This window comes from Cupressus sempervirens, chromosome 7 (assembly GCF_028749045.1).
Source record: "Cupressus sempervirens isolate cs-2001-9-10 chromosome 7, ASM2874904v1, whole genome shotgun sequence".
In the NCBI taxonomy this organism is placed as follows: domain Eukaryota; kingdom Viridiplantae; phylum Streptophyta; class Pinopsida; order Cupressales; family Cupressaceae; genus Cupressus; species Cupressus sempervirens.
In genome coordinates this window covers 392,021,814-392,036,461 of record NC_143124.1, presented here as the reverse complement: position 1 = coordinate 392,036,461, position 14,648 = coordinate 392,021,814, and the positions used below count along the sequence as shown (strand labels likewise).

At 33.3% G+C, this 14,648-nt stretch overlaps 1 protein-coding gene across 1 annotated transcript; it reads left to right on the top strand.

Annotated features, from left to right (window-relative positions):
- Positions 1 to 2,523: 2,523 nt before the first annotated feature.
- On the top strand, positions 2,524 to 5,588 carry LOC149547160 (small ribosomal subunit protein uS12). Its single transcript, XM_089791530.1, has 4 exons — positions 2,524 to 2,659; positions 2,784 to 2,939; positions 4,655 to 4,781; positions 5,215 to 5,588. The coding sequence occupies exons 1-4, from the start codon at positions 2,655 to 2,657 to the stop codon at positions 5,353 to 5,355; spliced, it is 429 nt and encodes a 142-aa protein (XP_089647656.1). The 5' UTR covers positions 2,524 to 2,654; the 3' UTR covers positions 5,356 to 5,588.
- Positions 5,589 to 14,648: the final 9,060 nt, after the last annotated feature.

Here is a 14,648-nt window from a genome sequence, read left to right as displayed (position 1 = left end):
GAACTTGTGGCATGAGATTTCAGCGAGAACTAGAAGATATCTCATCCATATTCTATTCTTCATACTTTAAGAAGCTCTTCATGTACATTTTGGCGAGACAACATCAATGTCTCAATAGAATTTTTCTCTAAAGTGCTATGATAAATTTTAGCTCCCTTAGTCATTATTCAATTGATTCTTCTTCCTTAAGTAATTCGCTCCCATGAAATTCTTAATTAATAATTATTTTCACTGATAAGTTTGCATCTTTGTCTTTAATGAATGATACATCAATTCATATTTGTTAATTTGCACACCTTTCTCATTTTACTCCTCACATTCTTACTTCTCACATTTTGTTATGTCTTTCCTTAGTGTGTATCAGTTTCATATAACTTTTACATCAACCTCCAATATTCATATATTTATAATTTTTATTAAAACATATTTTATATAATTAATATTCTATATTATTTTAGTTAATAATTATATAATATATTATAATAATATTAAAAATATGACATCAAATTTAATATTACATTAAATTTTATTATTCTATTATATAAAATATGTAATAATTGACATTTAGAAATTTATTTTGGCTAGACTCCCTTTGATGTATGACCCTATCAAGGTGACTACTCCCATAGGGGGTTGTTTCCCATCTTGTCATGATCCTCTGTGTCTCCCTAACATGTTGAGTTTTTGTTGAGACAAACCTTTGTATCACCATCACCCATTTCTAAATCTTGACAATAGTACACCACATTTTAGAGAACCCCTTGTTGAAATACAACCTTGTCAAGATGACCTTGTCTCTTGGGATAAAACCCAAACTTTCTCTAATCCTCGAGGTCTTCCCAATGAGCCTTTGTTTTGGGAATCCACCAAAAGACATCTTGTTGAAACTCTTCTTTATTCTATTCAAGTTGTGGCATGAGATTTCAATGAGAACTAGAAGATATCTCATCCATATTCTATTCTTTATACTTTAAGAAGCTCTTCATGTACATTTTGGCCAGACAACATAAATGTCTCAATAGAATTTTGCTCTGAAGTGCTATGATAAATTTTAGCTCCCTTAGCCATTGTTCAATTGATTCTTCTTCCTTAAGTAATTCGCTCCCATGAACTTCTTAATTAATACTTATTTTCACTGATATGTTTGCATCTTTGTTTTTAATGAATGATACATCAATTCATATTTTTAAATTTGCACAACTTTCTCATTTTACTCCTCACATTCTTTCTTCTCATATTTTGTTATGTCTTTCCTTAGTGTATATCAGTTTCATATAACTTTTACATCAATCTCCAATATTCATATATTTATAATTTTTATTAAAACATATTTTATATAATTAATATTCTATATTATTTTAGTTAATAATTATATTATATATTATAATAATATTAAAAATATGACATCAAATTTAATATTACATTAAATTTTATTATTCTATTATATAAAATATGTAATAATTGATGTTTAGAAATTTATTTTGGCTAGACTCCCTTTGATGTATGACCCTATCGAGGTGACTACTCCCTTAGGGGGTTGTTTCCCATCTTGCCATGATCCTTTGTCTCCCTAACATGTTGAGTTTTTTTTGAGACAAACCTTTGTATCACCATCACACATTTCTAAATCTTGACAATAGTACACCATATTTTAGAGAGCCCCTTGTCAAAATACAACCATGTCAAGATGACTTGTCTCTTGGGATAAAACCCAAACTTTCTCTAATCCTCAAGGTCTTCCCAATGAGCCTTTGTTTTGGAAATCCACCAAAAGACATCTTGTTGAAACTCTTCTTTATTTTGTTGAACTTGTGGCATGAGATTTCAATGAGAACTAGAAGATATCTCATCCATATTCTATTCTTCATACTTTAAGAAGCTCTTCGTGTACAATTTGGTGAGAGAACATAAATGTCTCAATAGAATTTGGCTCTAAAGTGCTATGATAAATTTTAGCTCCCTTAGCCGTTGTTCAATTGATTCTTCTTTCCTAAATAATTTACTCCCATGAACTTCTTAATTAATAATTATTTTCACAGATATGTTTGCATCTTTGTCTTTAATGAATGATGCATCAATTCATATTTGGTAATTTGCACACCTTTCTCATTTTACTCCTCACATTCTTACTTCTCACATTTTGTTATGTCTTTCCTTAATGTATATCAGTTTCATATAACTTTTACATCAACCTCCAATATTCATATATTTATAATTTTTATTAAAACATATTTTATATAATTAATATTCTATATTATTTTAGTTAATAATTATATTATATATTATAATAATATTAAAATATGACATCAAATTTAATATTACATTAAATTTTATTATTCTATTATATAAAATATGTAATAATTGACATTTAGAAATTTATTTAAGATATAAAAATAATCGATTTTTCTGAAAAGCCCCCCAAGAAAACTAATTTCACCCCTTTAGCACTTAAAAAATCGATTTTATGTTTCTGGGCTAACCCTAAATCGACTTTATTTTGCTTGGCTTGTGAGAAAGAGAATCAACACTCGCTGAGGTTTAGGGGCCAGTGGAGAAACATCCGTTCAGGCCAGAGGTTTTGGGCGGCAGCGGCGCGGGCACGAGAAGGGTAATAGCTATAGTTGCAGGGCTTCAAGCTATCCAGTCCGGTCAAGATGGGGTAATTTACCTTCGATTTAGCAGCTTTACCAATGTGCTATTTAACAGCATTTTTCTGATATTTAGGTATCGATTGTTTTGAAGTTAGGGTTTTTTAATTAAATTAAATGGAGAAACTTTTGCAGGAAGACACGGGGTATGGGAGCGGGTCGTAAGCTGAAGACCCATAGGAGGAGACAGTTGTGGGCAGACAAAGCTTACAAGAAGAGCCATCTCGGTAACGAGTGGAAGAAACCTTTTGCCGGTTCTTCTCACGCCAAGGGCATTGTCCTTGAGAAAATGTAAGTGCTTGAAATGCAATTCGTTTGCATATTTTTTCTGAAGAATTATTCCTCTGTAATAACGAATGATATTCTTTGTATTTGCTATTCTGGCTTGGCTGGTAGCTCTGTTCCAAATTCGATTCATTACCTTCTTTACCTATTATATCTTTGGAACTATAAGATGTGAAACTTTCATAATTCATTATTGTTATGAAAAATAGTTTGAGATAAGCCCTGAAAGACCACTTTGTAGATATTTCAAATTAAGCTTTTGTCTATTGATGTCATCTGATTGAGATATAGCCTTGTGAGTCCATTATACAAGTGTTTCAAGTTACTTTTTATTTTCTGATTACACATTTGGTTAGATATAGCCTTGTGAGCCCATTATGCAAAATTACAAGTTTAAAAAATTGCTCTTTTTTCTCTACTACACATTTGGTTAGTGTGAATATTTCCTGTAGATTGCATTCAGCTGTTTGGTTTTCATTTGGTTGGTAAATCTGCATTTTTAGTGATAATGATGTTCCAATTGGATCTTTTCCCATCCCCGGATTTTTAGCTGGATCAGTAATCACCATTTTGAAGGAATGAGATCTGATCCTTTTACTCACATAGATGCTGCCACATTTTCTATCTAACAAAGTACACAATGAATGTTATTTATTTTGTTAATGAATTTTGAGTTGTCGGGATACCTTGTTGAGGCTTCATCTTACCCTATCTTGTTTTGAGAAATATAAATATATCTGTTGTAGAATTGTCTTGGAAATTAATAAACTAAGGGTCTTTACAGGATATTCATCATTACGTCATAGAGATCTAGCAATTTCGCAAGGGGATTTGTAGGTTGTATGCCACATAGTGCTCCATGTGGAAGAAAGACATGTTTATTGTCAGATTATATATTGTTTTCTTTATTTGTATTGATGCTTCCTCAACATCTATTTACTGATTACATAGGAAATTATCTGTGCACTCAACCAAATTAGATTTCAAAATTTTTAAACTAATGAGCTCTACTAAGCTAAATCTGGTGTTTCCTTTATCTGTTGATGTTTCAATTTTAGTTTGAAGTTTAAACTGATGGGCTGCTATGCTATTGTGATTTTTGCAATAATGAAAATATTCACCAGTACTGACAATATCAGTTCTCTACTAAATTATTATTTATACTTGGCATTAGCTGAATTTTATTTCCATTACTTTCATTAGTACTGTTTTGTTGTAGATATAATTGAACTGCCAAACTCAGCAATTTTTACATCTCAGTTATTGTAAAGACATATCTGATTTTGCCAGGGGATTGTGTATCTTTTAGTGCTCCATGTGGAAGAAAAACATGTTTATACTTTATCCTCGGACCATATATTGTTTGTGTTATTTGTATGGATGCTTCACAAGATCTATTTACTCATTACATCGGAAATTGGTCGTTTACTCAGCCAAATTAGATTTCAATTTTATTTAGACTAATACGTTCTGCAGAGCTAAATCTGGTGTTTCCTTAATCAGGAGATGTTTCAGTTTTGGTTTCAAGTTTAAACTGATGGGCTGCTGTACTTTTGTGATTTATCATTTATGAAATTATGATAATATTCACCAGTAGATATGATTGAGAACTGCCAAACCTAGCAATTTGTATATCTTTTTTAAAGGAAGAAGTGCTTAGCAGGCCCAATTTGAAGCAATATGCAACGAAATCATGTTAGTTTACACTTTTAAAATTGCAGAGGTATTGAGGCTAAGCAACCCAACTCCGCTATTCGAAAGTGTGCAAGAGTTCAGCTTATCAAGAATGGGAAGAAGATTGCTGCTTTTGTTCCCAATGATGGTTGTCTGAACTACATTGAAGAAAATGTAAGTGTGTAATATTTGAAAGGCATCAAAAGTTTGCTTGTTAAATGTGCATCTACCTAGAAAGCAATCTATGGATGTGTTATACATTTGTTTTTGGAGTTTTCTGGATTAATTGCACGAGTGAGGAATAGGCACTACAGTTTTTTGATCACCCCATGAGTAGAGGGAAAAGAACATCAGAGACTCTTTCTCTATTTTTGATTGTTTGGTTAACTTTCATCTACATTTTAAAGTCATAATTACAATTTTATCATTTTATTGCCCCATACATTTTAATCATAATTGGATTGCAGTAATTTCTTTCTATACAATTGTTTAGAACCATCACAAACAAAATACCCATAGATGGGAGAAAGTTTTACTTGTATTTTCTTGTTGCTGCAGTAATTAGTAAACAGGATCTTTCTTAATGCTGACAAACTGTTATGATCAGGATGAGGTGCTGATTGCTGGATTTGGCCGAAAGGGGCATGCTGTGGGAGATATTCCCGGAGTTAGATTCAAGGTTGTTAAGGTGTCTGGTGTATCTTTGTTAGCCTTGTTTAAGGAGAAAAAGGAGAAGCCACGATCATGAGCTGCTGACTGTTTAAGTGGTTGTTCTTCAAGGGGCATGTGTTCCATTTGGAAGCTTTGATAAGTTTAAGCACTGGTATATGATTTAGTTTATTTGAAGAATTATAATTAAATTTTGATTAAAATTGTATTCCTGGAACTTTGAACCTGGCACACAAGTCCACATTTCTATATGGTTTCAACTTTTATTTAAACATAAAAGGTGAATGGAATGAAGGTAGTTTTTATAGGAAATTTATGTTGCAGTTTGAACTGGTTCCCCTAACTATTTCTAGTTGGATGTGCCATTTAGCATAATAATTATCTTTCTTAACTGTTGTAGAGCTTATCAGTATATTGTTTTACAAGAGCCTGTTTCGTGATGCACGGTTTACTAAGTTCGAAACAATTGGGATGTTTCAAACATTTGTTGTGCATCTCATTTAGAACGGTTTTTCTATAATAAATAATTGTAAACTGCTATACAAAGTTTGCATGGATACAAATTCGGATAGAAATACAGATACGGTATTGGGTACGGATATGGCCATTTTCTAAGATCCCCAATATGGATACGGCTGGATACGACATAAAAAAAAATTACACATATATTTAACAAATTTTTCTAAGTTATTAGAGGAGTTTTTCATTACTTAAAGTTCAAAAACAATATTGACACACAAATGCTACATAAATATTTATAAGTTAATTGAACGCTTTACAATATGCAAAAATACTAGAGTTGCATTAGAAGATAACACAACAAAATGGGTTGCTGGATAGAAAAACATTTTATTTGTCTTTCTCATTTGGTGCGAGTTTTGTTTATACCATTTTTTAAAAACAACTGTACTAAAGTTTTTTAAATTAAAATTGAGAAATATTTTGTATATCCAGGCAGTATTGGATACAATGGGCCTCTAAAATAAATAGCTTTCTATTAAGTGTATATGTATGAATCTTTGGCCTCAATTGTTTTCTGCACAATAAAAGATGGTTATATCAAATTACTTAATTCCGGTGCATCACTAAGTTGATGGTAAGTTTACGGAAGTGTTGTTTCATTTAATATGCCAAGATTTTTATATATTTATGATGGCTGGCATTAGCTTGAAGGAACTGCCCACTGCTTTAGATAACATGTAATAATCTAAACTAGATAGTTGAGTAAATATGCAAGAGATGAACGGGCCATGAAAAATTATATGGTTTTGAAGAAAGAATGATAAGCCCTTCAACCATTTGAGAGGTCAAAAATGTTGTTACGTAGACTGGAGGTAGTATGAAATAACTTGATCCTTTTAATGAGTAATGAGGTGGGAAGCAATGAAATGACTGCAATTTTTTTTGATTTTGGGCTAAGTTACCCTGGCTCATCCTTTTGCCATCTGGTCCAGGCTAGGTTTCGAACCGGTACCTGGTTCTGGTCTGGTTCTTCAAAAATTCAATCTGTTTGATTTTTGCCCTCTCAGTTCGAACTGGTCCCAAACTGAATGGAACCTGGGCGAACTACTCATTCTTAGATCAAATTTGCAGCGAACTTCATGGAACTGAGCCCCGTGGAAAGCAGAAAAGTAGATTTTTTGGCATATTTTATGATATTTTGAGTCACCTTCTCGAGATATAGTGATCAAAACACGAATTCAGTCACTTGTTTATCAGAGACCTTAAGTGGTTACTGTATTCAGAATAATCATTTCCAAAATTCAAACAACAGAAATATCTGTTACTCACAATGTTGTAGAAGTTTAGTCTAAACTTTCATTGTATTCTCCAGTTGGCTTTTGTTGTTTCAATAAGTTGGGAACATATTTATTCCTTCCAAAGTTCTCTCTTGTCTACTTTTTCAAAGTACTAATAAGCCAAAATAATACACGCATTGTACAAACATGTGTATATTAGTTTATATTGTGTAAACTGTGTAAGGGCTCATTGCAACTCATTTCCCTACCTCATTCTGAAACCTAGAAAATAAGATAATTAGATACAAGGCCACACAGAAAATATTGTTGACAAACGATCAATTTCAGTTGCATATATTATTGGTGCTGCTGGTGATTCAAATGACACAAGCAAGTAAATAGAAAGCACTTAGTCAGTTCAAGCTCCAAATCAGTACACTGTATTTGCTATTTGATTGTTCAACTTACAAGTAGCTACTTCAAACAAGTGATAAAATATAGTAACATGTATTTTCCAACTACTGGAATAAGAACAGTTTAGAGTTTGTCCGTGGTGTTTTTGTTGTTTGAATCAATTACTGGAGTAAGAACAGTTTAGAGTTTGTCCATGTTGTTTTTGTTGTTTGAGTGAAATAAATCATAAGATTTTATGATACGGTGACATTCTAATTTTAACTTATGTTTCTAGACTTTATATATACACATAATTCTTGTTTTTGTATGAAGGAATCCAGACCCCTTCCCCAAATTTTGACTTGCAAATGGGTTCTCAAACTTCAAAGTTGGAACCAAACTCGAAGCAGTAACTTAGAAACTTTTGGGAAAACATGTATCAAAATAATACTTGGGTGCAGGAATATAAGGTTTACGAAGAATATGTTATGGCATCCAGGAGATCAGTTACAAAAAGTGTTTTCTTGAGGTATAACAAGGTTCTGATACCAAACTATGAAAATATTTAGCACTAAATTGTTGACATCAACTGACATATTTTACAACAAATGCTATGTTGAGAATGAAGGTGGGTGTTAAAAGATCAACCATATGTTTGTAAAACAGCTTTATAACTAACCTGTTTTAATATGAAAATTTCCTAGTGTTACTGTATCGAATGACTAATTCACTCTATGAGGGGCTCTTTACTCTTTTAACAATCTCTAAGGAAGGCTTCTGCAGACAAGACAGCATGAAAACTAAATTTAATTTAGTTATGCACTATTCTAAATTGATGTTTAGTCCAATTTGCTGATTATGTTGGAAACATTTTGATGCAATGAAGAAACAAGAGTTTGAAGTTTGTACAGTAGCTACAGACATATGTGGTGGCAGTCCCATGACACAAGTGATAAGGTACACTGAGGATAATCTCAGTGTTGCATAATGTTTCCCTTTTAACCAATACATTAGATAAATTTATGTTTGTTACAAGTGTGGTTGGTGTCCAAAAAATTTGACCTTTGAATGGCTGACATAATTGACCTTTGAATGCCTGACATGGGATAGGCTAATCTACCACAAAAAGGCACTAAAGGCAAAATAAAGTCCTTTTCTTTTTTTTTCACCAGATTCACAAAAGCAGAGTGATTTTTCTCCAATTTTTTTGTTGTTTGACTACAAACTACAGATCATGAAGATCAAATGTTGAAATTTTTGTGGGAGGATAGCCGCATCTGTCTGACATAACTACTATACTAGAATAGAAGTTAGGGGGCAATTAGTCCTTTATCATGATTCCCAAAAAAAGCATTGATAATTTTGCCAACAATCTCCTCACTGTTACTTGAGGAAATACAGTGAGGAAATTTGTATCTGTGACCAAAATCTAACAAATTTATTGCTACTTGGAAAGAAGTGTTTGGAGAAATGCATAACAAGTAATCCGAAATAAAATGATTAGATAAAAATGCGTTGCCCATTCTAATTAAAGAAAGCACCGAGGGCCTTTTTGTAAGCTGGACTTTAAACGGACTCAGTGAATTTGCTTGTAGGCTGCTCAAGGAATGCAGTTTTCTTTTTAGGGTGTTTGTTATACCAGTATTCATATTGTAACCAAAATATGATATTTTTATTTTGACAGGTTATTATTCTTTATGATTAAAAAATGTTAGAAATCCAATAAGCTTATGTTGTTTGTCAAACTTAGACATGTCCCCGTAGGAATCTTGCTAATTTTTAGGCCCGTAGTAATTTGGACTGGGGAGGGTCTACAATCGTGCGTGTGATCGTAGTAATAACATTTTCTGAATTAATAGAGTAAAACAAAGTTCAAATCAAAATCGTCATGTTCACAACAAGGTATAAAACCAATATCCTTACCAAAAAGAAATTGCTGCCTATGAGTACCATGAAGGTACCTATATATAATTACCATCACCACAAAATTGTTTGGAAAGTAATTTGTATTCAGTTTAATCGTTATAAAACATATATGCTTTTAAAATATTTTAAAGAAGGCTGGAAAAGTCGTGGTTTTTTTTTAACTAAAAGAGGGGTAAATTTTTTATTGAATACCAAAAAGAACAGAGCAAAAAAATAAACAAAGAGAATTACAAAGCTTTATCCTGGTCCACAAGTTGATTCAGCATCTGAGATAAATCAAGGGGAAGCATCCTATAATTAATAGTGTTCCAATCTGACACATGTGCAAAGACCCATTTAGCCAAACAATCAGCCACATTGTTCCACTCATGAGGGATATGCATAAAAGATACATAATCTAGAGAATTGCATAAGTGAGTGATCTTTTGAATAACCAGAGCCAAATGCCAATCCACATCTACAAGGTTTCGTCTATTCAACAAATTCACAACCACCTGCGAGTTAGTCTCATAGATAATTCTTCTCCAACCACGTTGACAACATTGTTCCACTACAAACAAGATAGCAAGGGCTTCCATGAGATTATTTGTATGGTAACCCTTGTATATAGAAAACAAAAACTGAATATCACTAGAGTTGTCACGCCCAACTACCCCAATACTAGTCGGTCTAGGATTTCCCTGAGAAGAACCATCAGTCTTGATTTTAAGAACTCCAGCCTCGAGAGGAGTCCAATGCCCCTCATGATTAACATACTGAGAGTGCTACCTAGCTCTATTCCTAGAGTGTCTGTGGGTGAACGAGGGAGTGCCGCTCTAAAGAGGAAAGGAAAGGCATGAGTAAATACTAGCATCTTTAGGATCAAAACCTCCACCAATGTCACATTTAGCCAGGAGTGTTTCATGAAGAGAATTAACAATTTCCCCCCACATGTGTGCCTGATCTCAGATTGCACATCATGAAAGATCCTCCTATTTCTCTCAAACCAAACATGCCATAAAATAAGGGAAGGGCCAATGGTCCAAGCAACCTAAAGAAAAGAGGTCTTTAAAAGGGGATGGCCCAAACGGTCCTAGAACTCAGACAAGTAGGAAACATGCCAACACATGCATCCCCACACACTCCACCAGAGGTGCCAAATTTGTCTGAGAAAGGGGCACTAGAAAAAATGGTAAGAAACAGTCTCTTCACTATTGTGGCATAAGACACAGATGGAAGGCCCCTAGAAGCCTCTCTTGTAGAGATTCTCCCAAGTAAGACAACAATTGTAAACTAGAATCAAAAGGAAAAAGTTACATTTAGGCCACGAAAAGCTATTCCAAACTTTCTTCCACCAAGAGACCTCCACCTTGCCAAAAAGTTGCTTAGTTAGTGCAAGGTACCTTGAAGAAATAGAATACTTGCTAGAAGCACCTCCTCAAGCCAAAACATTAGATTCCTACAAAGAGATGCACTCCATAGAAGCCAATATTTGGGAAAGTTCCAACCGATGCCTCAGAGAGCCACATGGTGGCCAATTAGAAGAATTCTTCTACCTATAACCAATAGCAAGGCCCAGGTTATAAGCCTCCTTATAATGAGCCACCTTATTCCATCCAATAGAAAGGAAATAACCACAAAGAGGCTGCAAGTGCAGATGAGAGGAAAAGAGAGGAGGATGCCCATTCCAAGAATCACTCCGAAATAGAGCCTCAGTGCCTCTATTACAAATCCAAAATAGACACCTCTTCACCAGGTAAGCACCAATCTTGGGGGTATTCCACACCATAGAGCCTCTTCCCTCAAGAAAACTAGGAAATATCTGAATGATAAACACCAGGTAAATATTTGTGTGATGGGATACGGGCCCAAAGCTGAGACTAATTGGAACACCAGTGACAATAGAGCTTGGCAGCAAGAACTTAACTGCATAAGATAGCAGAATGAAGGCCGAGGCCTCTGTCTTTTTTTGGCTTGCAAACGATATCCCAATTGATGAGGCTCCATTTGGTATTTTGCAAATTGTCGCTCCAAAGAAATTGGCAAGAGAGAACATCAAATTCCTTAAGAAAATACACTAGGGCAGCCCGAGCCATGCTTCTATATATGGGAACGACTTGAATCACAGATTGTAGGAGAGTCATCCTACCAGCAGTAGAGAGCCATCTATGAGTCTAATGATTGACTTTTTGTCGAAGCTTGTCAAGCAAGTTCTGCCAGAAAAGCCTAGGCTGTCTTCCCACCACAATAGGGACCCCCAAGTAAGTCAGAGGGAGAGACTCAATCTGAAATCTCAGGATATTAGCAATCCTATGTTGGATAGGCTCAGGAGTGTTGGAGGAAAAAATAGAGGACTTATGGTTATTAATTTTCTACCCAGAGGTAGCCAAATAAGTATCCAAGGTGAGTCGAAAGGCTTCAGCTAATCAAAGTGCTCAATTGTAGCCATTGTACTGATCGAATCCTCTCATTGTGATATTGCTATCAGGATTTAACTGTGTGATTTTGAGTCAAACTCATTGACTCATGTTTCATGAGTCATGAAATATGGGTCAATGAGTTTGACTCAAAATCACACAATTAAATCTTGATAGCAATATCACAATTTGACTTACTATGGAAATTATCTCCTACTTACGAATCCTCTCAGCTAGGTGCATTCCTTTCTCTTTCTTCATGGATCTTCTTGTTCTCACGGGCAATATGAATTCCTTTTTCCTTGGTAAATTGTTTTAGAGCCGCTAACTCCCCTTGGTTCAGTATATCATTATATGCATCAGACTGAATTTTCTCTTTATATATTATTATTGCACCCTCTCAAGCAAGAATCATGAATCTGTCTTTTGGATTGTCAAACACAGTTGATACTTAGGAAATTTCTAAAAATGAGTGAGTTCTAAACTAAATAAGATACCTTTTGTTTGCAATGCCTCGCCATGTGATCCAAAAGAAGTTAACCTAAAGTTCTATTGGGTTTGACAATTTTTTTTTTCTTTTTTTTATATAGATAAGATAAAGATACAACAACAATTATAGAATAGCGGAAACAATTACCATACACTCATACATAAAAAACGCATAAATAGGTTACAACTCTTAAGGGTTCCATGATGATGAATCATATTTAATTTTAATTAATACTAAAACCAATATATTATTAAAGAATAACTACAAGTATAAATTTCATTTAAATAATATACAATTATATATGATTCCACTTGGCAATAATCATAATGCACAATCAACCCATATACAGGTCACAAGGTATGAAAGGCTGAAATAATATACATCATGAAATAGATAACATCATCTCGAAACATCTATGAAATCAAATACAAGACACTAGGTATAACCATCCAACATAGAAATACAAGAATAGATAGAAAGAAACATCTGCACAAACACATCCAGTAGCGACATCTGACGGTCAGATCTCAATAGTATAAGAAAAAATACTACCATTCGACTTCGTGGAACCTAAATAGCCCACTCCTACTACATTGAGGAGATATTCTCAAGTCCCAAAAAAGATAACAAATTGAAAAGTCAAAAACCAACATCTAGGTTCAAGGAATCACTTGAAAGCAAACTATCTCAAAAGGTACCGAGACACAAGTATCAACTAATCCTAGAGGCAATGCAAACACATAGGAAATCTGCAATGTAAGTGGGCAAGTGTCAACACGTGAACCAACTCTAGGGTTACCTAGCTAGTCTTTTAATCCCTTGGCCCCTTAGTGACTCTATGCAACACTAGTATCCTTTCGTACTAACAAGGCATACTAATGAGTCAACTCTAAGGTTACCTAGTTAGTTTTTTAATCCTCCAGCCCCTTAGTGACTTTCTTTGGTACCAATATCTTATTAATTCATTTTAAATCCATTTAATGAAATATTATCACTTATTAAATAAGCTACAATGGGTTACCCTGGCAGCCACTTTGGGCCCTAGCCTCCGTTGCAAGCCACTTCCCAACTTAATAACCTATCCTAAGCTTAGTAAAATCAAAAGATCACAAAAGACCACATACCATACATCAGTTCTTAAACAAGAATTGACAAGTATTGAAAAACACTGATCATAATCACAGATTCCACCAATACGATCATCCTAACAGGACTGATCCCAAAATTAAGTATACATAAACCAATCCATGTCATAACATGACATCACCAAGAACAAATCATATAAACACCTCACTCCTATAAAAGCAACTGGAAAGCACTCCAAATACATTTGATCAAAGACTCGAAGGTCACACCATTCACCTCAGTTTCACAAAAGAACATTGGAAAGTAATAACACACCAATAGATCAACACACATCATAGAGCATACCAAACACATTACCATGGTTGAGTATAAAAGATCGAGATCAAAACATCATCATGACATCACAAAAGAGAACTCCCAAGCCTTTAGTAAATATCCTGATTTGGTCAAAGCTAAGTCAACCCAACACTCAACAGTAAAATCACACGTCATAAAAAGAGTGCATACAAAAGTTATTTTCACAATATATTAGATTTTGAAAACACACTAGTTCCATTTTCACTTATATGTTTTCAAGTTTTTAGTTTCGTTATCAATATATCAATTCATAATGTTTGTGATCTCAAACCAAATTTCAGTTTTCATTTTCTCAAAGTATTATAATTACTAAGGTTTTTGAATAATAAATTTTTTCTAGTATTACAAACTATTTTCATATATCTAAACTATATAAACACATCCAAGTTTATAAAAGAAAACATTAATTCTCCCAATTAATTTTTTTGATTTTTAATTTATTCTAGAATTATATTTAAATAATAAAGTAATAAATCAAATTTTCAAATTTTAACAATACTCATTAAAATTATTATTAATAATTATTATTAATTATTACTATAATATTTTTAAATTTACCAAACTTTGGAAAAACTTTCCCAAAAAGGAAACTTGCTATAAATAGAAACTTTCTACAAATGGAAACCTACTAGAAACATAAAATTTTCAAAAATCGAAACCTATTAAAAATAGAAACATGCTAAAAATAGAAACTTTCCAAAAATAGAAATAGGTAAAAATAGAGACTTTCTTGAAATAGAGATATGCTAAAAATAGAAACTTTCTCGAAATAGAAACTTGCTAAAATAGAAATTTTTTCGAAATAGAAACCTACAAAAAATAGAGACTTTCCCAAAATAGAAACTTACTAAATATGTAAACTTACTAAAATAGAAACTTACTAAAAATGAAAACTTTCTAAAAACAAAAAGATACTAAAACCGGAAATCAATTTCCTTTCACACAAGGGTTTCAAAACTTAAATTCATTCACAGATATTTTCAAA

Excerpts from the sequence above, each read along its gene's own strand:
- LOC149547160 (XM_089791530.1), top strand. Across the intron at positions 2,940-4,654 it reads GGCATTGTCCTTGAGAAAAT|AGGTATTGAGGCTAAGCAAC; the intron begins GTAAGTGCTTGA and ends TTAAAATTGCAG. Across the intron at positions 4,782-5,214 it reads TGAACTACATTGAAGAAAAT|GATGAGGTGCTGATTGCTGG; the intron begins GTAAGTGTGTAA and ends TGTTATGATCAG.